General features: G+C 39.4%; 2 protein-coding genes across 3 annotated transcripts; one reads left to right on the forward strand and one right to left on the reverse strand.

Annotated features, from left to right (window-relative positions):
* LOC135484244 (mediator of RNA polymerase II transcription subunit 6-like) lies at window positions 1-16,545 on the reverse strand. Of its 2 annotated transcripts, none has more exons than XM_064765549.1 (8): window positions 16,505-16,545; window positions 7,094-7,253; window positions 6,343-6,434; window positions 2,950-3,032; window positions 2,108-2,147; window positions 1,623-1,691; window positions 1,272-1,403; window positions 1-483 (listed from the first exon to the last, which is right to left on the reverse strand). In XM_064765549.1, the coding sequence occupies exons 1-8, from the start codon at window positions 16,524-16,526 to the stop codon at window positions 353-355; spliced, it is 729 nt and encodes a 242-aa protein (XP_064621619.1). In that variant the 5' UTR covers window positions 16,527-16,545; the 3' UTR covers window positions 1-352. The 2 variants fall into 2 exon arrangements, with proteins under 2 accessions (XP_064621619.1, XP_064621620.1); XM_064765550.1 differs by lacking the exon at window positions 16,505-16,545 and adding an exon at window positions 12,763-13,067.
* On the forward strand, window positions 12,549-25,766 carry LOC135484243 (galaxin-like). The gene is made up of 9 exons (XM_064765548.1): window positions 12,549-12,611; window positions 19,691-19,822; window positions 20,057-20,230; window positions 20,863-21,147; window positions 21,491-21,724; window positions 22,053-22,168; window positions 22,978-23,192; window positions 23,477-24,021; window positions 24,244-25,766. The coding sequence occupies exons 4-9, from the start codon at window positions 20,985-20,987 to the stop codon at window positions 24,570-24,572; spliced, it is 1,602 nt and encodes a 533-aa protein (XP_064621618.1). The 5' UTR covers window positions 12,549-12,611; window positions 19,691-19,822; window positions 20,057-20,230; window positions 20,863-20,984; the 3' UTR covers window positions 24,573-25,766.
* The last annotated feature ends 1,580 nt before the right edge of the window (window positions 25,767-27,346 follow it).

A 27,346-nucleotide genomic window follows, 5' to 3' on the forward strand; every position in this document is an offset into this window, starting at 1 on the left:
TAATTTTAAATACTTTTATTGGCAGTGAAAAAATAGACATACTTCGCACAGCCATCAATCATATACAACATAATGGCTCAAACACACTGAATTCACTGTGGACCAGTTTGCTTACTTTCTGACAGGCAAGAGACTTTGGGTACAAAAGCTTGTTGGGCTTAGAGTGATTCAACACAAGCCCTTAAAGTCTGACATAGTGCGTGAGTATCCAAATCAAATACTCTGACCCACATTGTGTGTGACTTCCAGCAAATCAAACATGTGCTTATTCTTCATAAAGCACAGGCCTGACACCCCGGTGGCCAGATCATCCCCTCTTTGCTCACTGCATCCTATAGTCACAGGTACAAGTTCAGCGGATTATTTTTGGTTTCTTTTCAGCGGGAGGTTTAATTCCAGAGTGTGTTGACTGCGATGACTTGTCATCTGTCTTCTCTGTCTTGATTTCTTTTGGTTCTTGTTTGACAACAATATGGGGCTCTTCTGGAAAGAAAAATGGCACATGTTTGAGATACATGATACATCCATCTGACTTTAAAAAAACCAGATTTTCTAAAATGGTGTTAGCCATCACCTTAGGCTGGGTCTTTGCCTATCTTTTGTTATTGTTGAAAGAGAGATAAAATGTTTAACACATTCACATTCCTAGTTAATAGATGTAACAGATTTTTATGGACATCAAAGTATGTAGTGATAAGTCTTCACTGGCACATGAGTCATGAGGTGGCCTGAGTGAAACCCTTGTTGTTTTACCATTTCAAAGTTCAGTTAGCTAGAATTGATGATTAAGCAGTTCATGTCATGCCCATATATACTCTTCTATGTTCACTCTCAGTCTCAGAACTTCTCATAGTACAGGTACTTTGGAAATTTTATGACAACAACATCGAAAGAGAAGGAATCCATGGGCAAAACTGAGCAGTGACAAGCCCTTGAGTAATTTACTTTATTTTTATTCAATACAAAGATTTCTAAAATATGTACTATAAATTCATTTATCAAAAGTGACTAGACAAACTGCCCCAGATACATTTTCCCAAATTGAGAAATAAAACGGTTTTCAGGTTAAAAGCCATTATAAATGATAAATTGGGTGAACGTGCTGTATGGGCGTATTCTGTATCAATAGTCACAATCAGTACAAACCGTTAAGTCCCAGTTTTTCAAATTTCAAAATTTTAATTGGTGGAAGTCTTGTCCAAAGTACCAATGGTGTACTTCGCCAAACCTGTATCAAAAGCATTTTGAATGAGCATAACTGATATGAATACCTTGTTTTTCTACGGGTGGTTGGTTTTGGGGTTTGAGTGGGAATTTCTTGGCCAATTCTCCCAGAAGGACATCAACACGTTGTCTCTGGAAAACTGAGCTGGGCTCTTCTTTCTTCTTCTCCTTGCTCTTCTCTGGAAGAGTTTGGTTAAATCATCAGAGTTCATAAGCAACGCATGCAAATTATATTGTCATCCTTAATGATCTGAAGTGTACCAATTTCTTAAGTAAACTGCAATCTTGGATTTTGAATGGCCTTTTATTCCCAAAAATGAAATTCAAATAATCCAGGGTTCAAGTTGAACATGCTGAAGAGCCTGGTACACAAACTGAGTACGAATAGATGTATTCACCTTTTGGTTCTTGGTCTTTAAATTCAAAATAATACCCCTTAGATGGATGATACCGGGAATATGATAGCGCTGAAAAAGAAAAAGAAATTTATTTGGAATACAAAGGTTGGAAAATTTTCAACAAAAAGGTTGACGGTCAGAGCCTAAGTGCACTCTCTGATGACATCATGTTATTTTCTATTCAAATTCTAAACTGAATAATGTTGAAATGTAATTCTTAGAAACCTCATAAAATTTTCAAATGGTTTTTATGTTACTAAGGCCTTCCTTGTAATTATCAGTACTACATGTACTATTGAACTGCATTGATACATGTATTATAATGATACATTTTCGGAGAAGAATTTTAATGATGATCATTCCATATACTGAAAAATTCACTCTATCATTGAAGGTTTCGGAGAAAAGTTAGAGTTGATCTTTTGTTGAGATTCATACACGACTGGCACAATCAAAGTTAGGACATGTTTATAAATAGATCTTACCTTCATCAAAAGCAGACTGTAAACTACAAACTGTGTTCAGCTGAAATTTTGAATCAACAAATATTTTAGCATGGATAAAACCCAGCCCACAGTTCTATTCTAAGATCAGTTCAGTGACAACGTATTAATTTTTAACGACATGAACTACATGTAGGCCTACATCTGATTTGAGACTTTGAAATATTTAACTACTGAAGTGGATGTTTTGTTCAAATTCTTAAAACGAGTTGAATGGCATTGAACACAATTTGTAATGTTACTGCATCATTTCCTGTTTGTCAATTCAAGGATGAGTCCCAATAGCCGACTGGCTACACCAGCACATCACCCAGGGGAGGGGGTCAGACTGCCATGTGTAGATGATCCTTGTCCCAAAAACAAAAAATTAAAAAGAAGTGATCGGTGTTTTTTTTCGGTGCCAAGTGAGGAGCGCAGGGGGAACAGTACAACAAAGATGCTCTACACCTGGCCCCTGGCATCCCACCTAATCAATGTACCCTCAAACAATACCGATCCAGGCTTTTGTTGACCAGCAGAACATGGCGATGTGCCAATATCGATGTTAAATGCATATTGAAATTGTGCACACGAAAAGTCATCCTGACATAACCAGTGATTTTCAATATACTCCGCCTCTTGAAAGTTCAACGAGGTAGGAGTATCAAAAACCTGTATCTCAGGATGACAATATAAAGGATAAGGTGGTACAATTATACATGTAGCCTCTGTGCGCATTAATGTGTACAGGCAGCTGTTTTCTACATTGTAGTGCCTACAAGTGTACTGCCTACTGGGGCTATACATGTAACTGCACCACCTTACCTAATACATGTTAGTCTCACCATTCTTGAATTTATGACTGAACACAAATCAGGGGCTTGATAAATCACTCCTGCTATGATGTAATAATCTGCTAGAGGAGTGACTGAAAAAAAGATATTTTGAAAATTTCAGTTTCTTTACTACATTTTGATGCATCTTTAGCTGAAGTGAAAAATCTATTATTATTAACAAATTCCTAACTACAAAAAAAGGACTGCTTCCACAATACATGTAACAGACAAATGATTATTGTCTTTCGTAGCTATAATATCGTAGTAGGCCTACCCAAGCTTCCTGGTTCCTGTACTGAAAACAAATGAAATGGCCAGGGCCATTGTGCTCACCTCATGTGGAGGAAAGATGGATAAAGAGCATGGTCTTGTGTCATGTAGTGTTAGGTTTGATGTAGGTCCAAGCAATTACAATTTCCCCAAAATGGCCAATTTACAGTACATTCGACCTCTGTGACCTTGAAAAGTAGGTCAAATCAAAGAAGACCCGGGTGACACATTGAATGGTTGTTAGAATTAGATGTACCTATGATATAAAATTGGTGCCAATCGGGCAAGTCATTACTAGGAATAATGGCATTTTGAAGAATTTAGGATTTGGCCCCCTCCCTGGAGGCCAAACGGCAAATCAGATCGCACCAAACTTCGGTACCTGAGATCACCTGACCAAGGGGTACATGTGTACTTAATTTGTGATCAATAGTCATTGCAGTTAAGAAACGTGCCATAGTTACGGCCTGACGGCCAATTTACGCCATTTGACCTCTGTGACCTTGACAAGAAGGTCAAATTAAAAACCTGTGTGACATATACTGTATGGTGGTTAGATGTACCCATGATATCAAATTGGTGGCAATCGGGCAAGAAGTTAAGGAATAATCACATTTTTAAGGTTTTTGGATTTTGCCCCCTGGTGGTCAAGTGGTGAATCATATTAGACCAAACTTCGGTCCCTGAGATCACCTGACTAAGGGGTAAATGTGTACCAAATTTGGTATCAATAGTCATTGCAGTTTAGAAACGTGCCATCATTACATCCTAACGGCTAATTTACACCATTTGACCTCTGTGACCTTGAAAAGGAGGTCAAATCAAAAACCCGGAGGATATATGATGCACCTTTGCTAGAAGTACCTACCATATTTTTTTCAAAATTTCCCGACTACTATTAAGGGAGATATTGCATATTTTCACTTTTAACGTTTGGCCCCCTGGTGGCCAAACCATGAAACGAATCGGACCGAAACTTGGTCTCCCAGGTGTCATTACATAAGGGTACATGTGTACCAAGTTTCAACTCAATAGCTCTAACAGTTACGAAACGTGCCCTGCTAACGGACGACGGACGACGACGACGACGACGACGACGACGACGACGACGACGACGACGACGACGACGACGACGACGACGACGACGACGGACGACGGACGCCACGGTATGGGATAAGCTCACCTCTGCTAAGAGGTGAGCTAAAAAGCTTTGGATTGAGTCTAAACCAAATCTATACAATATAAGATTATGCAAAACCCCAAATTTTTACTCAGCCCAAAAAGGCACCATTATGTTGTAGTACAAGGTCAATGAAGAAGTGTGGTTTTTCCGAGATCCAAAAAAATAAATGCATCAAAACCTCAAACGTTTCATAATTCACGGAAATCCGAAGAATCAGAAAGTGAATTACAAACAAACACTTTTACCACAGCAAAATGTGTGGGTGATCCGGAAAGTTGACTGATAACTGATTGGTCAATACTTCCTCATCTCACTTTGGAACCGATTCACTTAATCAACACTGGTTATCAGCATGTCGATGTATTTGTGCGAGTTGTTCCATTTTTGTCTCAGCTTGCATAATATGAGAGACATTACATGTGTATGATTCATTAAACACGATGTCAGTTGGACAACCATTCAATCAATTAGTAGCTTGTCCTTGTGGTATCAATCGGGGCAAATCAGGTACACAAACATTTAGTTAAGTCAATATTCCAACCTATGATTTTTTCACTTTCATCACGAGGGGCAAACATGGTGAAATTCAAATGCAATGGAGTGCTGGCAAAACCAGAGAATGAATTTTTTCATTTCTTTTTTCGGCCAGTAGCCTAAATCATGGCAGGGTGGGACCAGAAACAATTTTTTTACCTGGCCTTGTCATAGGCCCATTTTTTGTGCTATTAGTGAGTCATCTTAGATTTTCAATACCAGGTAATGGAAAACTACTGGCACACCAGCAATTTCTGTTCATAGAAAAGTTGATTTTGCTCGAGATATAATCACAAGTCAAGACTTTCAGGCATGTTGTTTTTTTTTTGGGGGGGGGGAGCTTCAATTTGGTCGAGGCGATAAAGGAGTCAGTAAGATATTGGCCATGAGTCATGTTGACTTGGGTCAACATGGAGGCCGACACCAAAGTCCCCAATTCAAAATGACTTCAGTCAATAAACAAGGAAGTGCATGGTCAATGGCTGACCTTTATTAACAAACCAGTAGGCCAATTTTCCTGATGTGTAATTTATTGAACAGTGAAAGCACAATTCTACTTGTCAAATGTGTAAAAAGACAAATTCCAACATGCGCTCATAAAATTAACTTCCTCTACTGGAATAAAAAAGGCAGAGAATAGCCCGACAGTTACAATAGCACCACTCATTGGGGTATCTCTGTTGTGGTCAGTTTTGTGTCTTGTTTTGGTATCACTCCATTCTGTTGAAACCACATGACAAGATAATGTGGAATTAATCGGAAAGTTTCCAGGAATTTTAAAATTGCAATATCTTACATGCATTTACATGTATCATCTATCATAATCACAACAATGGAAATAAAGCTATGATCTATCATATGAAAATGATCACTGAGCAAGTTGAGAGAAAATGTGTAGTATAATATTATAATAACAATAACAGTACAATGTATATTATCGTCTTCCTGCAAAAAACATACAATTAGAATAGAAGTGTGATCTTGAGAGCAGAGCACTTGCAATTTTCATTTTTCCCGTAAGCCTTCTTTTAAATGACAATCTGTCAGTTCATCAAAACATGTCAAATTTTTAGAGACAAGATGTACCGGACACTACTTGATACAAAATCACATCCAGATCAGGAAAAACCCACAAGCCTATCAAATGATATTATATACATATATCATATCTATAAAAGAGAATACACGTAGGTGTGCCCCCACACAGAAGGAGAGTTTAAAAAATCCTAGTGCCATCCTGTGATCGACCGTTACTGACCTGATACGATTTTATTCGTCTATACACCGTGATCACACTTTTGTCTTCAACACGGACACAGGGGAGGGTTCAGTTGTTTACTGGGTTTGGGCTGTTGGTTAAATTTCATACATAATTAGGAATTGCTAGGTCTTGTTGGGATGCTGAAGTTCCTTACCTTGTGTGGGTGAGTGTCGGTGTTGTTTCCTGATCACATAAAGTATAGGTGGTTGAACATGCAGCAGGATATATTCTAATCCGGGCATGTTGCTGAAAATGATGAAGAAAATTTTCACACATCGGCCCCTTTCTGTCTACTGTGTAGACTAATCAATGTCCTTCCCGGAGTACAATGTCAAACAGACTGAATTTCACAGAAGCGATAGAACTTTTAAAGGATATATTTTGGATTGGCATCTTCTTCATCAAAAACTAAATAATAACGTAGTAGGTTGAAATCATTCAGCAAAGTCAAGTCCCTCAGTTTGGTAATAAAGTTTGAGGGACCGCCAATATAGAACTAAGCTTGCCAAGCCGGTGTATGCCTGTTTCGCCTATTCCTGTTTCGCCTACAAAATTCCTGTTTCGCCTATTCCTGTTTCGCCTATTCCTGCATCAACGTAACTCATTATGTCCCTCTCTCCATTGACGTATTGTTTCAATGCGTACATATGTGGCTCTCCTCGGGTTTGGTCGGTCAGTAAGGGACGGTTCATATTCCTACGTCTGTGGGGAGGTTAGCAATACATTTGAATAGGCGAAACAGGAATAGGCGAAACAGGAATAGGCGAAACAGGAATAGGCGGAACAGGAATAGGCGAAACAGGAATACACCGCCAAGCCCTCAGCAACTCTAAAACAATGTCCGATACCCAAAGACAGACTTGTCTTCTGATTTGGTTAATTTCTCAATACTTCTTTATACCTACTTGAGCTGTTCTGGGTTAAGCCGCTGCATTTTCACAATCTCATTATTACACGTAGGGTCATAGAATTGATTGGACCTATCTGAGAAGTAATCCATGATATTTTCGGCATTTAGCAGGGGGATCCATTCGCTGGCATACCATGATGTCGACAACAGATTATCTGCAAAGACATAATGATTTTGCTTCACTGTAATGACTAAAGATAGGGAGTTTAGTCACATTGGGTTGACCTGTCATGCCAGGGGATACAGGGTTTTCATTGACAGCTGCATAGATCATCAGGCCTGAAAATCATAATGGCCATCACAGTGATTGCCAACAAAGATTATGTAGTATCACTATGGAACCGACCTTGACCGCACATTGTATGAATTTCAATGTTCAGAATCCAGATGCAAAATCCATTTTTCAAGTGGGTCTAAAATATCATAAAGTTTCAACCTTTAAAGTGACTGAGAAAAAACTCACAATAGCAAATGAAAGTAGATATGGTGGAGAAGAAGTATACACGGTATAGGTACAAATCATCATACAGATATAATTTTACTCTTTGGTAATTTTTTTATCCAGAAAACAGTATCATCATTCTATAAGGACAGCAAATATACATAATGAGTGGTATATCATTTCCATCCAGAAGAAAGGAGAATGATTCCTGCTCCAGCTACCCAGTAACCTGAGAAAGATGTTAGAAGCAAAGACCAGAGAAAGACATTTCGCCGAATTCAGGTTCCACCTAATCCAGAAGAAAGGAGAATGATTCCAGCTCCAGCTAACCAGTAACCTGAGAAAGATGTTAGAAGCAAAGACCAGAGAAAGACATTTCGCCGAATTCAGGTTCCACCTCATCCAGAAGAAAGGAGAATGATTCCAGCTCCAGCTACCCAGTAACCTGAGAAAGATGTTAGAAGCAAAGACCAGAGAAAGACATTTCGCCGAATTCAGGTTCCACCTCGAGACAAAACCCATTGAAAGTGCAACAGCAAGGTCCAATTGCAGCAGAGGGTTTTGCCAACAAATCAATATGCGAACGAGCCAGACATCGTGATGGGTCGCTTGCTGGATTCTGGGTATCCAAGATGAGCACTTACTGCGTATCCAAGATACGCACTGACTACTACGAGGAAATGGTAGCCTGGGAATTCCTCATTTTTGTGCTGTGAAAAATAGTGGTAAAAGAATACATGATGCTGTAAACAAGCTAAAGATGCGAAAGTGCAAAATTTCCCAACACTCATTGACACACACTGAATTATTGAGTATTTTTTTTACACAAAACGCGCAGTTATAACTTTAATTAGGAAATCCAAAGAGTTATTGAGTGCACGAGGGAAAAAATTAAGGTGAAACCAAAATAACACTTGACCTTGGGTTAGCGTTTCCCGTCTTCCCACCCACAATTTCACCAAAAGTGCTAGAGAAGGCCAACATAAATTACAATGTGGGATGATGGAAATAAGGTGTATGTCAAGTTTTTAAAGGCTATCGTAAATGTTATCCTGATGAGTTTAATCTACAAGACTAGGACTCTGTCAACAAAGGATGTGACACCTCCACACATTTCATGCCTGGACAGGAGTAGCGATATCAGAGCACCAGAAACGATTTCCTGCTCGCCACCTTTAATTGGCCTAAAAACACTTCTTAAATAAATCAGTTCATCCTTAATCAATAATCTCGAACATCCATGTATCACTATCAAAGCAATTTGATTCTAATCATAATTTATAGATTGTGAGAAGGTACATGTACATCATGTCATGCTGTAGTGCTCATAAAGGTTCTGCATGGGAGATTTAACTCAGCAAGTATGTTGATCCAAAAAAACCAAAAGGAATCTTACTCAATTTTAATTGGCCCATACCCACAAATAACACATTATTACAACTGCAAAAACAATAGGAAGTGAACCTATTAATTATCATTTCAATAGGATAATTTCACAATAAGCGATCTGATCTACCACTTCCTGAATAGATCACATGTCATTGTCAACTGAGCCGAGTCGTGGCTGCCATTGGTTACTTGAATTGATAGCACTGCAACTCAATAACTGAAAACTGACAACTCACAAGATTTGCTTTTGATCAGGATGACTAATCGTAAATCAATGAAACTTCAAACATGTCTTTGAAAATAAAATATACCAACTTTCTTCGGCAAAATGGTGCATGAGGCAAAAATTATTAAAAAGCCACTCTGTACCATTTATAGTTACACTTCAAAATTTTTTTGGCAGATTTTGCTGTGCAAGGATCATAGCTTTGGTAACAGATTTGTAGCAAGTTAGAAACAGCGACTGAACAAGTTAAAAAAGTTTTTGATTTTATTGCAACACCTCAAAAGAACAGAGTTTTAGTGGATTTCCAATCAAAATAGACTTATCTACCCAATATCTGATGCCCTGATCAATCCTTTAAAACAAAAACGCTTAAATTTCATCCACAAAATATATCATAGTTCACATTATTATCGGATGCTAGAAGGCTTGAAGATCAGACAATCAACTAATGACCTGGTCGCTTGATTGTGTCAACATCAAAGTAATGGCATTTCCATTTTGGCCCAATGTCATGTGCTATTTATAAATTGGGAATTCCCCATCATAGAAGTCTGGCAACTGGCAATAGTATTTATACTGATCCCAAACTTTACGATCAGTTGTTTCGGGAGTGAGTCCGATGAAGAGAGAAGCAAACATATGGAAAGGGACTTTAATTGAAAATGGAACACAAAATAATCGCAAGTGGTTTTCTGTTGGCAGTTCTTTGTTGGAGTAGCATTGTTTCAGGTAAGAAACTACATACAATTTTAAAACTTCATTCATATAATGTCAGCAACTTTTATCATTAGACAGATAACAAACCAAAACATGGCAACTATCTTGATTTAAAAAAATCTGTATTGAATGTTTTTTTCTGAAAAAAATAGCACGGTGACCAGAACTATATGAACAGGCAGAAATATGTCCTGGTTTGGTAGAATAAAGTATGACTCATACAGGGGATTCCTTCACTTCAGATCAGAGCGGTTTGTACATCAATTCGACCACCGCGGCTAAGGTGTTTTTAATAAACCTCCTAAATTTTTAAGGTCTCGTCATAATGCTTTGTGAAGTATCAAATTTGAAGATATTAGTTTGATTTTAAATATCAGAGAAATATTATTTTCAGAATGAGCTGGCACAAAACACTGGTTAGCTACGGTGCCTTGATATTGGGTCTCTCATACGATGTACTTCGATTGCTCCATCATCTACAACCTAAACATGTGTTTGAAAATCCAAATGCATCAGAAATGCAATTCATCATAGCTACATGTAGATCCGGGGGGGGGGGGTACTACAAAGAAAGACAAGGACAACTTGTACTATTGAAGTCTGGAATGTGTATGCAATGGCCGTTGGTGCAATGGAAGGAGATACTGTCTTTATCATGTCAAATGTCTAACCAACACCACTGAAGTACCAATAAACCACCATACATGTACATGTACATAGTATTAAACCCCACATATCATTGCCAGAAAATATTATTTGGAGAGAATACTTGAGAAAATTACAACCCCTTTTCTGACAAAAGTTTCGAGTCTGGTTTTCCTACATGTAGGACCAGCAGAGAGAGCAGAGACATCAGAAAGTAAAGAATGTTACAGTTTCCGAAAAGTAGGTTTTCTTGAATATTTACTACTCTCAATTGAAAAAGAGCAACGCAAAGCAGGTCATACGCCCTCGACTGACTGTTGCACGTTGACTTGATGAACAGCGTTTGTTCATGTCAATGTCATGATAACTAGCAAGCAGAGTGAAATTCAAAGACACATGAAAAGGATTGGCCGAATGAGACGAGATGTTCTCCCAAAATCAAAGTAAATGAAATTCAAAATGGCCGCCGTATCGAATCCAAGGTTGGGGCCTGATTTTCGAAATATATCTATCCCTTAACATGCGAAAGGAGTTCCAACACACACAGGAAAAAGTGCCCCAGTTGCAACGTTCTCCACAATATTGACCGAAAAAAACAAGATCGCTGCTATGGGGACCATATTGATATCAGATTACGCCGATTTTCAAAGGAACCTCGCCCTGATCAAGCCAACCAAATTATTTTTGGCTTGATGACACCAAATGTGTCAAACGTTCTCCCCTGAATTCAATGGAAACCAGATTGAAAAATGGCAGCTATAGTGGCCGTTTTGATCATCGGATCGTGCCGATTTTCTAAAGGAACCTTTACGAAAAAATGGGTGCAGCATGCACGATAAGGAAAAAGGCTCAAAAGTCCTATTGTATTGTGAAGCAAAAAGCCACACCTCTATCAGAGTAATTAAGTAATTGTGCAATTAAGTCACTCTTTTAAGACTAAGAGGAACTCCTTTTGAACAGAAGGCTTCTCAGGAAGATACTTCCGGGTTGTTGAAGTTCTTGTTTCAGATCAGTTTGCTCCTGTATTACCCGGAACTGAAACAACAGTTATTACTAAAGATAGGGAGTGGGCTCTATCTTTGGGGAAAGTACTACGACTTTCCTATTACGAAATCAAAGATGCCTCAAAACCAAGAATCTCTGTTGGCCTTGTTCAAACAGGATTTAGAATGTGACAGGGTAAGGAAGACTAGGTACTTGAATAGCTGAAGACAAGGATAGCCTACTGGAGATAGGAGAAAACAAGAACATCAACATGAACCAGTATAATTTCATGATCCTCGTCCTACTCGCAGTGATGATAAGCTGTTCCTCTGGTGAGACATTTTACTTGTACTAACTTAGTGTCTTTAGTCACAATACCGGAAGTTATAAAATTAAACAGCTCAAATTTGTGTGAAAAGCCAAATGCATACATTGTAAACTCTGCTAATTTCCAAACTTCTTTCATACAAATCTTTCATTTCTGCAGAATATTTGTGACAGGTTTATAAATGTACAAGTGTTCTATACAGTACATGGGAAATTTCCATTACTGACTCGTACGTACACCTCAGATAAGAGGAAGCTTTCTGTTACAAGATATTATGACATGTATGATGGCTATGACGGACAAATTTTACGATGAATGAAATGAAAAACTATATATAATACATGTAATACAGTATGTTGGGCAGTCCTCTTTCAGTGTCACTGACACTGTGACACCAAAAAAACATTTTACATTTTAGACATATTTTTCAAATTTTTAGAATTACTCTCAAAAATTCATCCGACAGTCAGTGTCACATAGGTGTGTGTGGCACACTGATAGTGATAATTATTTCACAATCCATGCGACTGGATAACTTTTTTGTAAAGTCCTGCTCGGAATTTCCCAAATTAGCGTATGAATCAGTTAGACTGAGAGTATAAAATCAAACTAAATTTTCAGCTAGAGATCATTTCAATTCCACAGAACGAAAAGGAACGTTTAACATATACAATGTATGACTTTTAAGATGGCTGAACTTCAAGTATTGAACCTTTTTATCAAAGCTGGATTCCTTATTCAAGTACATGCAGTAATTACTGAATATGTTACCAGGGAATCAGGTAAGCAGGATAGCCAAAGTAGTGTGTGAAAAATGGGAGAAATGTCTTCAGTTGGTCAGACGTCAGATACTTTAACACAAAAACAAGCATGTTCAGTGGTAGATTTGGGAGGGGGAGGGGCGCAGGAGGTGTCCTTCAGCCTAACACTTACCCGTATTGCCCTACGGCTCCACTCAGGTCGTCAGGAGTATGTAATCAAATGTGACCCGCCATGGCAAAATGAGTCGCATGTCGATCCGAGCTTGACAGGTTGAGACGGACTGGACTGGTTGTCCATTTCGCTATTGTCTGCCTTATGTGAAATCTGATGAGATCAATTTCTTCTATTATGTCCTGGTGTCATTTTAGGCTAATCATATGTGCGACATGCGACTCATTTTGCTGTGCTGGGTCACAAATGGGTACCAGTCTTTGTTTCGTGTTGTTGTCTCTTGAAGGAGATCATAGAATTGAAGATGAAGGCGGATATAGAATATGAGTTTGTTTACTAATCAGCCATATTGTAAAGACAAGATACAGGTAGTGCCATCTACTAATGATGTGACTAACTACAAAGCATGCTAAACATAAGATCACGGAACATCGCCCCTTTTTTGAAGGAGTTCAGTGAAGAATGGTTACACACATTGTTGAGTAATGAGTATCAACACAATGAAAGAGTACATGGATATGCAGTGCTCTAGAATTAAATGAAGTGTCCTATGAATCAGTATTAGAATAAAAGCGTCTATGAAGAATCAGTAGTCAACTTTGCTATAGCTGTAGACATAAATGTCCTGTTTAGATTGTCAAATTGTCATAATATTTAGAGCTTGAGTCAGAGTGCAGATTTTCTGACACGCCCTGAACGGGTGGTGTAGTATTGAGTGGTTTGCGGTGGTTCAACACTGGGAGACCTGGCCACACTTTGTTGGGGTGCCGTTGACGTTGCCTTTCTTTGGTGTCTGAACAGGATTGACTGGTGACGTGTCAGGTTTCTGTTGGGGAGAGACGGGGACAGGCACCCTTATAGGTTATGTCAGTGTACCGGTAGGTTGACCTGATGGTTTCAGGCGCAATTGTTGGCGATTGTGTCTGAGTAGATTTCCTTCACTAATCTCAATTTCATATGTCCGTGGCTTAACTTGTACTACTATGGCTGGACGCCACTCTCTAGAGCCTCTTTGTGTTGGCTCTGTGCCCAACGGGTTTCCGTGTCCGTGAGTGACCTACTAGCATATGCTATGCATTGCATTAGCACCGATCCGATGCCATAATCACACGCATCGTTTTCTAGTGATAGTTCCTCAGATGGATCGTACATCGCAAGCACTGGTGCCTCAACAACTAGTTTCTTCACTTTGTTGAAGGCATCTTCTTACGGAGTGGACCACGAGAAGGGGACATCCTTTTTGGTGAGGTTTCTCAATGCCGAGGTTTCAGAGGTTAAGTTTGGCAGACACTTAGCCAGATAGTTAGTAAGGCCTAAGAAGCGACGGAGAGCTTCTAAGTTCTCAGGCCTTGGCATTTGGCATTTTCATAGTGCGCAGCTTTTCATGGTCTATACCAAGACCATTGTCCATAATCTGATGTCCAATAAAAAGGATTCGAGACAGTCTCAGTTCAAGCTTCGGCAGACTGAGCTTTATTCCCTTCTCACGACATCGAGTTGGAAAGGCATCAAGGTTGCGATCATGCATTTCAGTGTCAGGGTCATGGACTACCACACCATCTGCTATGCACTCTGCACCAGGTGGTCCTTCAATGGCCTCCAGCAGTTTTTTTGTTTAAGATTTCAGATGAGACTGAGAGTCCAAACGGTATGCGGCGCCACCTAAAGCGCCTGAAGGAAGTTTGGAAAGTAGTGTGTAAACTTGATTCCTCGTCAAGCTCCACATGCTAGAAACCTGAGGACAGGTCAAGTTTTGAGAATAAGTGAGCTTGTCGTCAAGTATTGAAAGTGTTCCCTTCGAAGAACGTGATTGAGTTCTCTTGGATCAAGACAGATCCTTAGGTTACCCAATTTTTTCTCTGTGACGACCATCTGGTTTACCCACGGGGTTGGCTCTTCAACAGGGGTTAGAACATCGAATACAGTGAGACGATATATTTCGGTTCATAGCCTAGGCTGGAGTGATACAGGAATTCAACGACTGGAGGACACAACAGGTTGGATGCTTTCATCCACTTTCAGGGATACTTTCCGAGGTAGCTTACCAAGAGATCCGTCAAACACATCAAAATATTTATTGCGGACAGTAATCGCGGCGACACGTTCCATCTGAGAATCATTGACGGTAACTAGCTTCATCCCTATTGCTGCTTTTAGACCTAGGAGAGGAGTGAGCTCTTCATTCACAACTACGAACTCGACAGAATAGCGCTTTTTGTTCTAAGGATTCATAAGCACTGTACGACAAGTGCCCACAGGAACCATTTCCGAGCCATTCCACAATTATTTCAACCGTTTAACTGTGGGGGAGTAATATGGGCATGAATCACTCGACGCAATGGTAGAAGATTGACAGTAGCACCCGTGTCCACTTCTTTCCTTCGCATGCTACAGACGTTTTGCCCCAGGCAGGGCACCCAGACTTTTTCATTACGTGAGCTCCTCTGCAATAGTTACATTACATTACTAGACGAGGGACGTTTTCCCGGCGCTGAACGAATTTTGTTCACTGCCGCAGATTGATCGGATAAGATGGCCTTCAAGGGACAGATTCCTTTCACGAAGAAGGAGTTTTTGCGTATCCTTGTCAGCTATGCCCAGTACAATGGGGGTCCCGCAGAATAGAGTCAACAGATGCCTCATTGTAGTTGCACATTTTGATCAGCAGGCGAATGTTTTAAAGGAAAGCATCAAAGGTTTCATCCGCTCGCTGGTCTCGTTTATTGAAAATGAAATGTTCGTATGTCTCATTTACTTCCCCCTGCACAAATGATTTCAGCGATGATTTCAGCAGCGGTCCTTTGCTCCTCTGGAGTGGCGAAAGTAAAACCATTGAAGATCCTCAGAGCATCATCTCCAAGAGTATGGCACAGCAGGGTCACCTGGTGTTCACGATCCTGTCTAGCCTTTTTTGTGACGACAGCCTAGTTCATCCACTTCTGTTTAAATAACTTCCAATTGTCCGCCGCACAACCAACATCAAGGCTTGGTGGTTGTGGAGGCTTCATGCCGCTTACAGAAGGCAAAACAGCAGGCACAACAGCAGCAGCCACAATAGGTTCAGCCATGATTGTGTGCAGTATGCACTGTCAATGTACAGGTGTATGCACTAGGGTTGGATACGAGATGCAAGTCACCACTAAAAGTCAATTTTTAGAGTAGGAAAGTCACTGGAAAGCACGATTCTTCAGATCTCGTGGGTCTTTGCAATACTTTTTACCGCTGCCACCATGTTTCGTGTTGTTGTCTCTTGAGAGATCATAGAATTGAAGATGAAGGCGGATATAGAATATATGGTTGTTTACTAATCAGCGGACCGCTAATCAGCCATATTGTAAAGACAAAGGATACAGGTAGCGCCAACTACTAATGATGTGACTAACTACAAAGCATGCTAAACATAAGATCACTGAACACAGAACAGTCTCGACATGGAAATATTAAAATCTGGACAAATGGACCAGCATACTATTCAGGACATGCATGAGGTGTGATACAACATTCATGTACTCAGTAGGCATCAGTGCATTTGCATAATGGTTAGGGTCCTGTCGAAATTCGAGTTCAGAATCAAAAAGTGTCAACTCTTTTCGATATTCTGCACAATTAAATATAGATATATGATTATCCCGGTATCAATGAATTCAGTAGGTATGTAGGATTAACTGTGATTACTTTGTTTCTGATTCAATATCACTGTCACCGCATTTTGGATGAAAAAGAAAGAAGATTTTGTACAAACCAGCGCGATTGTCAGCCATCATGCAATTTCCCTAATGTTCCGATGTCCACCAATTTTGTGGGGAAATCAAAAATGGCCATTCGTCGGTGCAAATGACGTCACGGCGTGGCTGCGTCAGTACCTATTTTAAGATCATACTCACGTGTTGTTGTTTACGTTTTAGACTGACTCTTTTCATTGTTCAGAAGGCTTGGGCTTGTGAATGGGAAATCTCTATCAATTTCCGTTTCTTTTACAAATGCTCATGTTTAAGCATATTGGCTTAATCTTTGCTTATCAATATGGCTTGACTGTGGGGGATAATACAGCCCTGCAATGGTAGAAGGCAGTAACTCCACTTTTCATAGTTTTGAGAAAAACAACAATTTGTGATCAACCTTATGCCTCAAACATGAGGAATCTTATCAAAATACTTACAATTTGAAATTTGTCTTTTCATCTTCCAAATATCAAAAGTACTGTGATTTAGGTCAAAAGGTCAAAGTTCAAGGTCAAAGTGGAGTTACTGCCTTCTTCCACTGTAAACCACCGTCACTATTTTTGGTTGTACAATCATCAAAGGCAGTAACTCCAATGCATTTTTGACTGTAACAGGGAAGTGGGAGAACAGTGGCTGTCAAGGATCAAGGGCACCCAGTCAATGAATTATCAGGGGCGGGGTACTGGGGTGGGGTGTGGGGGTCCACAGGCACTTGGAGAAAAACAATGGTAGAAGGCAGTAACTCCACTGGGGTTTAAAAAAACAATGGTAGAAGGCAGTAACTCCACATTGGACATGGAGTTACTGCCTTTTACCATTGCAATTGGAGTTACTGCCTTTTACCATTGTATTAGTGTCTGGAGGTCGGAGTTACTTCTCACCCCCATGCTGAAATCTCAGAAAATATTGCTTCTACAGGGATAACAACCATTTCAGAAGATAAAGCACTAGCAGTAGTTCCAGAAATGCCCAAAAGGTGGATTTGACCAAAATATGGAGTTACTGCCTTCTACCATTGCAGGGCTGAATAGGCCTGTAACATTCGCCAACTCACTTACCGGACACATATCACGAAATGCTTAGGCAATGGGAATGATTAGGCCTAATCCGGTTTACCGTCCACCTCCTGCATGGGTTCAGAGCTAGCGTACTTCACATTTTTTCAATTTTTTGGAAAAAAATAGTTATTTTATTGTTGCCATTATTTTTTTAAACAATCTTTCCTGTGGTCCATCTTGACCTAAACTAATTTAAAAACACAATTAAAACTTGATAGGTAGGGTATTCACCATAATGATGACATTTTTTCAATGCCTCATGTTGATGACTGACCGGATTTCCATTTACTGGAACTTGCCGAGTCACGTGTATTGACCAGTAAATCAGGCTGAAAACCGATAACGAATAATGAAAAATGAAAAAAAGCCTCGTCATCTTTTTAAATCTCTCGGACGGTAAACCGGATTAATCATTCCCATGGCCTAAGGGCACTCAGACTTGGGCCTCTATCCTTTCTATTGGCCTGGTTATCATAGGTCCAGTAAGTTTCAAAACATGAACGGTTGAGGATTGCTCCGAAGTAATCTTTTGCTATCGAGCTCGTTCATTGGTCTGCTTTGAGAAAGATTATCAGTTGTGGATCTGCTCGTGCTGCCTAAGCTCTGGGTATCATATCATTTGTTATCTCGCCAGGTCTGGTTGTGGCAGTATCGGCAATCTCATCAGGTCTGGTTGTGCCAGCATCTCCTGTCTATCAGGTCTGGTTGTGACAGCATAGGGCCTATGCTGTATTATCAGGTCTGGTTGTGGCAGCATGTTACGGTATGGTTGTTGCAGTAGCCTATCTGCTGTCTCTTTAGGTCTGGTGTTCTGATTAAATATACTGCCCGTGAGACAATGTCTAGAAAAAGATCGCGTTCCTAGTTCAAAATCGATCGAAATTCTGTTAGTTGATATAATTTAAAATCAAGCCCAAAATGTCTACCTTAATTGTCGTCTTGTCATCCTTTTGAGGCTTGCATTGGTACCACCATAATTAGTCAGTATAATTATTCGGCAATTTTGTGTAGCTGACTAAGCAATTAATGAGGTAATCCCTGACTATCTATTAACAAACAAGCCCTTACTAAAAAGATCTCAGATTTACCATGCTCACAATGATTTTCCCTTCAAATTTCTTGGCAGAGTACTTACAAATTCCTCACCTACGTATATAAGCTGGCACAATTTAATTAAAACAAGGATTTTCCCACAAAAAAGAGTGCGAACCAGCCAAGGCAACGTTTGATTAAAAACAACTATAATTTATTGCTGGCAGGTCCTCCATCACAGTGGCAACCACACAAAATATTCTGAACGAATTGGTGATCTGAACCTTGTTTGAAATAAAAATGTCGCTCTATTTCACACAAGGTTCATACTGTATCGCCATAGCCTGGCTATTACAGGCGAAGAAAATCTCCACTCAAACATGAAAACCTCTGTGGTTCAACGGTTAGAAGGCTGGACTTTCGGTCTGGTGGTCACGGGTGCGACTCCCCGTGTATCCACAACATTCTTTTTCTCTTCATTTCATTTTTTTATTGATTCATGTACATATAGTATTAATAGTATTATTATTATCATTATTATCATTATCATCAATATGATTTTTATCTTGAAACCCACTGAACCCGAACTTTATAAACTGAAGAACACACAAAGATTTTAGACCCCAACGAAGATCTCATCAAAACTGATTGTAACTGTAGAATTTCCTAGACATGTCCAAAACCACCTCACAACACTTGCGGAAATCGTTATTAGTGATCAGCATTTAGTCTCTTGCTACATCGGGGAGTGCATTTTCCCTCACCCGAGTTCTCCCTCTAAATCACAGTGACACCAGATGTGGCAGATATGGTTACGTGTATTTTTTTGTTATAGCTAAGTTTCTCTTCTCATCCAGTGTGGCTTCTATTTGTGGACTTTTCTAAAGCCTTCATGTACCCTCGAAACAAATTACATCACCCTCCTCAGTCCTTAGTCGCGATCTTGAACGTGTGACTTAAAGAGCAGATAGTAATGACTATTGACTACAATACAAAAAAAAATTCCAGCAAGGTTATTCATTATATTAAAGTTCATGTTGTGTGTAAGTATAGTATTCTGTGCCAGATCAAGAACAAATAAATCAACAGAGTGTTACATGCTAGTTATTTTTTTAGGGGATAGTTGTTTCGTCAATGGGAAGTGGAAGTCGTACAACAAAAGCACACAGATATGCTGCACATCACCTTATGCGAACATTCTTGATATTCAAGCTGGGGATGATCCAAATGATTACCTTTGCTGCGAAGGTAATTTGTGTGCCTCTTCAAATTTATCTCAACTTTTATGATTTATAGATATACAGTATATAATAAAGATAAAGAATTGGATTTTTTAATCATTGTCAATCAAATTTAAAAAAATTAATTTTATAAACTTGGCATTGCTGAAAAATAGTGATAGTTAATTTTAAATTAACTACACTTTTCAAGACTAGAAGCATAGTCTGGATTGAAAAAATTGTGTATTGTTTGACATTTCAGGTATAGCGCGCAAAAAGTCTGTTTACCATTGCTGTGATAATTTGGCCATTGCCAAAGAACCCATCAACAAAAACAAACAATGCTGTGGCAAGGTATTGTTTGAACATGGTCAACACCAGTTCTGCTGTAATGGGACTCTACACCAGAAATTTATCGAAGACACTACAAAAAAAGGTAAGGTATAAAAATTGCTTTGCATCAGCAACAAGATAAATTCTGAGCTAAAACATCTCTTGCATGTGTATGAAATGTATCGAGTTGGTCATTTACATTGATGGCAAAAGGGTGAATGTTGTGCGAAGGAAAACTATATTGGCACTGATGTGCCAGTGACAAGTCGGCTGAATATACTGTAGATGGAACGGCGTAATCGGTCACATAGATGTATGAACAACCAGATGTGTCAGGGCAATGTCAATCCTTTATAACAACCTCCATTGCATAGACGAGTGTCATTTTCTGATGGGAATTGGGAGCTTAACAGGTGCATGTAATGCAGCAAGAAATCGGCCTACATTAAAGCATTTAACACAATTCCTTGTGAGGATTGGTGGATTGGATCGGAGGAAAACAGAAAGTTGTATGAGAAGTCCATGAATTTTCCGTGCTTCATACATGTATCGTGAGGCTACCAATGTATACAGGCAAAGCTGTCAGTATATTTTAACACACTATTGGTACTCCCCACACGAAGTTTGGTTGATCTATAATGCTTTTTGTGAATTCAGTTATGAAATGCAGTATTGGTTGATTCAGAATGTCCCTTCTGTTAGGCTATTATGATGTACTTCATCCATGTCTTGCAGAGCGTGAATGTTGCCTCTCAACCGAAACCTTCATCATTGGACAAGAAAGATGTACCCCAAATGGGGTTCTACCTTTCGACAAGGAATACTGTGGTAAAGAAATATACGATATCAACTCAAAAATGTGCTGTAGTGGTGTGGTGTGTGACCGTCCTTCAGATATAAAAACAGAGAATTATTGCTGTGGGAATCAGTCGTATTCAACATTGCATGGGAAGTGCTGTCATGATGAGGAAACAGGTCGCGATAATGTGATTGGAAAAGCTTATGAGTGTTGTGGTTCTGGTAAGTAAATGACTTTAGAAAGCTCACTTTACTTAACAGTTTTGGTTTTAATGATATATCACCCCCTCTATCAAAGTTAACAAAGAGTTAACCAAAAACATAAGCTCTTCGATCTAGTATTGTTGTAAAGTAAGAGTATGCCTCTGTTATCCGAAATTGACATTTTAGTGTTTGCTGGGTGCTTTAGTCTTAATAGCTTTTAAAAAAGATATATTTCGAAAGGAGATGCCAAAGCGGGGAAAACAACACTAATTGGTCCCAATTAAGACCTAGCGGCCATGATTGTTTATACTTTTCCAGTCTTTTTCTCATTTGTGGCTTTTATACTGACTTATCTCTTCAGGTAAGATATTAACGGCAACACAATTCTGCTGCAATGGTTTCGGGTATAATCGCAGCTCAGACCTTCAGTGCTGTGGAGATGTCGGTGTCTTCAATAAAAACCATGAGAAGTGTTGTAGAAGTGGGTCACGTTATTCTTTGGGTGCAATTCCTAATGCTGAGGATCATGGCAAGTGCTGTGGAAATGGTGATAAATTACAAGCATATGATGACAGGGAACATCGATGTTGTGGAGGTAGGTTATGCAGAGATATTTGCTCCTGATTTTTTTAGAAACCTTCATCAATTTATGACTTTGCATGTGAACACATTGGCAGTTTGAGCTTCTGATCATTGGGAGCAGCAGTGTTTTGGACATCTCAAATGCCTGTCCACTATGTCTTCAGGCAATCCCAATTCTGAATAGAAAACCTACTTGGGGTGTATGTTATCAATAAATTCGAGATGTACTGGGGGCAAAGCAATTTAGTGCTTTCTACACAATCAGAAGAACCTTAAATCCAATCCGCATCGCTGTGGTTTCGATAAATTGAGATAGATTTTGATTTTCTGCTTTTTTCCAGGAATTCGTCCTGGTGAGCCTGGTGGTGTGATCACCCTGAAGAAGAAAACACTTGACAACCACTGTTGCTACAATGCAACATCCAAAACTTTCACCACAATCAACAACAAGGAAGAGGTAATTGTTTAGTTTCAATTCTGTCATAGGAGACGTGGATCGAAGCTAACCAGTGTGGCGCCAGATGTCTGAGTACGCACGTAATCTGTTCACTGAATTTTAGAATGTACATGTACTTAACGGTCTGATTGGAATCGGGCATTTCCTCATTACATGTATTAACTGTCTTATACCGAACATTATTTCATTTTTGATGTATTTTAACGTCATTTTAATGTTTTGTTTATTACTGTCAAACCTGGTGATCATGAAAACTTTCAAAGGAGTAATAAATACAGGTTATTATTATTATTATTATTGAATTAATATTTACTGTGACATGTCCACAGTTTCTCCATTGTCCAATATGGCTTCCTCCTGAGGCTGATCTTGCAACCTTACGTGAGAAGACCAGTAGCATTGTACTCGTGGCCTGAATGACTGAACGTAGACTGGTTTTATTATTAGCACTATTGATGTCAGAGTAGTTTCCAGCTCTCTGTTTGAAAACATGTATTTAGGTTGATTAGGTACACTTCTCTCGTAATATTAGCACACCCCTCACCATATATAAGTTTCTTTGCTCATCCACAGCTATGCTTCTCATAATATTCAATTCAATGATTACTCCAGTCAACAGCAAACAATAGAAATAGACAATTCTAGGAAAATCCTTCAATAGTCTTGAACAGGCGTCTGCTAACATTTGAGAGATAATATTTTTGAAGAAAATTAAATCAGATATATAGAAATAAATAGGAGTTTGAGGTTTGTGGTGTGTCTCACTACTTTTTCTCTTCCCTCATTAATGTGAATTTGTTTATTTTCAGTATTGCCCAGGTCGTGGCCCCCATGGTTATGAAAATGGTCCAAAAGAAATATGTGGCAGTGCCATGATTTATACATGGACTCACACATGCTGCCATGGCATAGCTGCATTGAACATTAAGGACACTAATACTGGAAAATGCTGCAGGAATAAGCTCTATGATCCTAACACTCATAACTGTTGCTATGGTGAGATCATAAAGAAAACGGAATGGCAGTAAGTTAGACCAGTTTATGCTTGTCTGCCATTTTGCTCTGCTGTATGTGTAAATTTAATCTGCACATATCATCTATAATCGAAAATGGTCGATATTTACATTTCCAACATCTGATGAGTTTATCAAGCTGTTCATCTTGGTCAGCTATCTTGGCATCTATTTAATTAAAGCTGACTGTTCACGTTGTGGTGAAGGCCTATCACAGTGCTTTTGTACAGTTGCCTCTCAACCAGCTTAAATGTGTCAAGACAGTAAATAACACCTTTTTCCAATATAATTTCAGGTGTTGTAAAATTCCCAAAGACAAACGGAAATTAACTGAGAAGTGTGATGAAGTTCAGACGTGTGGTCGTAAAGCAATCAATCCCAAGACCAGAATGTGCTGTGATTCTTTTGACCATCCTAAGCAGGACAGATCCGGAAAAAACTACTCCTGTTGTGGTAGGGAGAGAGTTCTAACTATGAACTATGATGCACAATGTTGCGCTGGACAGAAAATCGATAGTAGTAAAAAATGTTGCAGTGGAAAGCCTATATCCAAGGATGAAAGATGTATAGAGGGGGGACTGCCGAAAATGAGGTCAACCACTTCACGAATAACTGGATATGGCAACGATGCTGACTGCAACCCATCCAAAACCAAGCATAGCTTCCCCCCACATGCTGTTAGTGATACCTGTTCTGGTCGCAGCTACGATATGACAAAGCAGTGGTGCTTGAATGGAAGAATTGTTCCTGTGAAGAACATCATGCCTGGGAGTTGTTGTACGCTGTCTTCATCCTCACAACAAATTGTTAAGAAACTCGTCCAGCGTCAGCCTTTGAAAAGTAAGATTCCAAAGAAGTTAAAATACTGGCTTGTTTTTCCTTGTGAGGATACTAAATAATTGGAGCTTAATACACTTATGTAATTTTTTGGTGCTGCGTTAAACCTTTGGTAGGCATTGTCATGGACTTTAGGTGCACCACGAGCTTTTCAGTTTTTGAAATGATTTCGGATAATATTTTAAACAAGATATAATATAAGCAAATATTCCTTCTGTTTTTCAGAGTATATCTTGGTGATCATGACCACAGCTTCCCATCCTGAAGAGCTGCACACATCGCTCGGTGGCCGCGTGCTTTATCGTCGGGCGAGAGTTGTCGAGGACTTAACGCGGGTACATCGACGACGTCAACTAGGAAAGCGAATTAATTTGTTGATACCTCTGCATGGAAGGAACCAGTGTAGGGATATGCTCAAGGAAAGATATCGTCGTTTCATCCTGGTAACCTCCCAGGAACCATGGCGAGGCATGCTGATGTTTGAAGCCAATGATGTCATCTTTAAGTATGAGAGCCGTTTTGTAAAACAGATGGAGAAGATTTTGTATGCATAGAGGGAGACCAGAAGAAATGGAATATTGAGTGATATTTTAGGATGAAATGGGAAGTGCTACGTGTGACTCATGGCTTGGTCTATACTCCAAACACTGAACGAGAAGGAGCTGATCTTTTGCATTTTTATTGTGTGGGATGCATTTCACCTTAACTTTCAGTAAAAACTGATACCATTGTCTGCACAGTAATTGCTATGAGATCTGCAGTTTATTTACACTTTTGTCATTCTGGCTGTTCTGACAGAAAAGAGCTACTATGTTTGAGCCTAATGGGTATCTTCTTCTAATACCAGTGAATGACAAAAATCTGCAGTTAGATTTCATCCAAGAAACAAACATGCCCTTTTCTTTTTGTGCCAATAATGCTGTGATCAGATTGTACACGTAATATTTGTTTAAGGAATGGGGCTTGAAGTTATAGCTTTCAATGTATGTTTGTTTACATATGTGATGTATTTATCACACAAAGTAAGTTTCTAATATGAGACATGTATTTTCTGGTTGAGCCAGAACGTGAAGATGTTGATATTGTGTTTTCTAATCTGGTAGAGCCAGAACATAATGGATTTTAATTATGTGAATCAATAGTTATGAGCATCAATTTTTATTCTGGTATTGAATTTGTCGTACTACCCAACGAGTCACGAGGGACGAATGTTTTGGTGTCAAAAATTCAGGGTATATTTGCTCCTGGCATTGATTTGAATTCTTTTACCAGATGGCACATCTTGGAACAAAATTGGATAGTCTACCTTGTTTAACAGATTTTGTTTTCAGGGTCTGTGTATTAAATGTAAATTATGGCAGTTAATTTGTTGCATGAAATTCATTAGTATAAAACTATAAGTATATTTAATTTGTATTTAGTTGATAGCAGTAAGTGTTAGTGTTTGGAATTTTAGAGACAAAAGTTGAGGATGTAGGGTTTTTAGGCTCATGGCATTGATAATGAATTTTCTTTGAGTGAATAAAGTCATATTGACACAAATTACCCCCCCTTGTAATGTGCAAATCAGGTAAAACATTATTTTTGAGATTAAGGACATTGACCCAAGCTTTCCAAAGTTAATGCATCAAAAGGCAATCAGTTGTCATTACAAATAAAATGCCGTCTCTTCATTTCTCCATGCTGGGTCACATATTTAAACTTGTATGTCCAGAATACATTCAGTGTGATTTATGTATTTATGTGATTTTTGTGGCATTAAGTTGGGTAATAAATTACCAGCTGTAACATAATAGTCAAGTCTTTCTATGATTGTGGTATTATGGTAGTAAAAAAGAGGGAGCACCAGGGCATACTGATGAGTGTCACTATCGTAACGTGCATTTTTAAATGCACGTTACGATAGTGACACTCAAGAGAGGCCGTACTCAAGAGAGGCCGTACTTTTCTTTTTAAAAAAAGAAAAAGTACGGCCTCTCTTGGACTGGGTATTAGGTTTTCTATTCCAACAGTCACCACTTGCCGCAGACTGGAGATTGGTTATTGCATTTGTCAGTACAGCCTGTCATCGACAATTCGTTAAAACTCCTAACACGCGGTCATTGTCTATCACAGACTTTCCTTCTGCACCAAGACACAACCTCCCATAGACTGGAAGCTGAAAATCACATAAGCTATCATAGACTGGACACTAAAATGCCTTCTACACCAGTCACAACCTCTCATTTACTGGGAACTAAAGTTCTTTCTACACCAGTCAAAACCTCACGGACTGGGGACTGAAATTCCTTCTACACCAGCCACAACCCCTCATTGGCTAAGGACTCGAGTTCCTTCTACACCAGTCACAACCTCTCATTGACTGAGGACTGGAATTCCTTCTACACCAGGCACAACCTCTTATGGAACGAGGACAGTCGTTCCTTCTATACAAGTCACACCCTCTTACGGACTGCGGAAGTCACAGCCTCTTATGGACTGCGGACTGATATTCCTTCCATGCATGCCGTCCCTCAGACTGAGAACAGAAACTCCCTCCGCACAAGTCACAACCTCTCATGACTGAGGACCGACACTTCCTTCCATGTACACCCTTACGAAAAAGATCTCTGGCAGATTCACCATGGTAAGATCGGAGTTTACCATGCTCACCATGGTGAATGTAGAATTTACCATGCTCACCATGGTAAAATATTTCACCGTCTCAATTCACCATGGTGAAGTGCTGTCAGTTTACCATGGTGAATTGTGGATTTACCATGGTGAACTTGAGACACATTTTTCCAAAGGGCACCATCATGACCTCGCTCGACCTAGGACCAGATATTCCTTCTACACAAGTCACAATATCTTAAGGACTAGTGTATGAAATCCCTTCTTCACCAGGCACAACATTATTCATGCTACACCAGTATCAGAATGGAGTCTGAAATTACTACAACCGGGTATAACCTCATCCTCCCTCATAGTCATAGGCTGAGTGCAACGTCCAGTACCTTTCGCAATCGGTTTTAATCCGATGGCGGGAATATCCAGTTACAGTCTGTAACTGTTGTATAGACTGGAGTCTAATTTCGTGCCACACGAGTCACATGCTGTATTACACTGGACAAAAGATGATCCCTACTACACTAGCAAACTCCTGTCATAGCATTTGGGACTGGAATCCCTGACCCTTCGACAATCGCGACCTACCGTAGTTTGGAGGCTTTAAGACGACCTACCTCACCACACTGAGACTGTCGTAGACTGCAGATTTCCTTCACGAATCCCCTGCTACATCATTCACAACCTGTCTTGAACTAAATTCAGTACAACCGCTCTATTA

The sequence above is a fragment of the Lineus longissimus genome, chromosome 3, assembly GCF_910592395.1.
Source record: "Lineus longissimus chromosome 3, tnLinLong1.2, whole genome shotgun sequence".
In the NCBI taxonomy this organism is placed as follows: Eukaryota; Metazoa; Nemertea; class Pilidiophora; order Heteronemertea; family Lineidae; genus Lineus; species Lineus longissimus.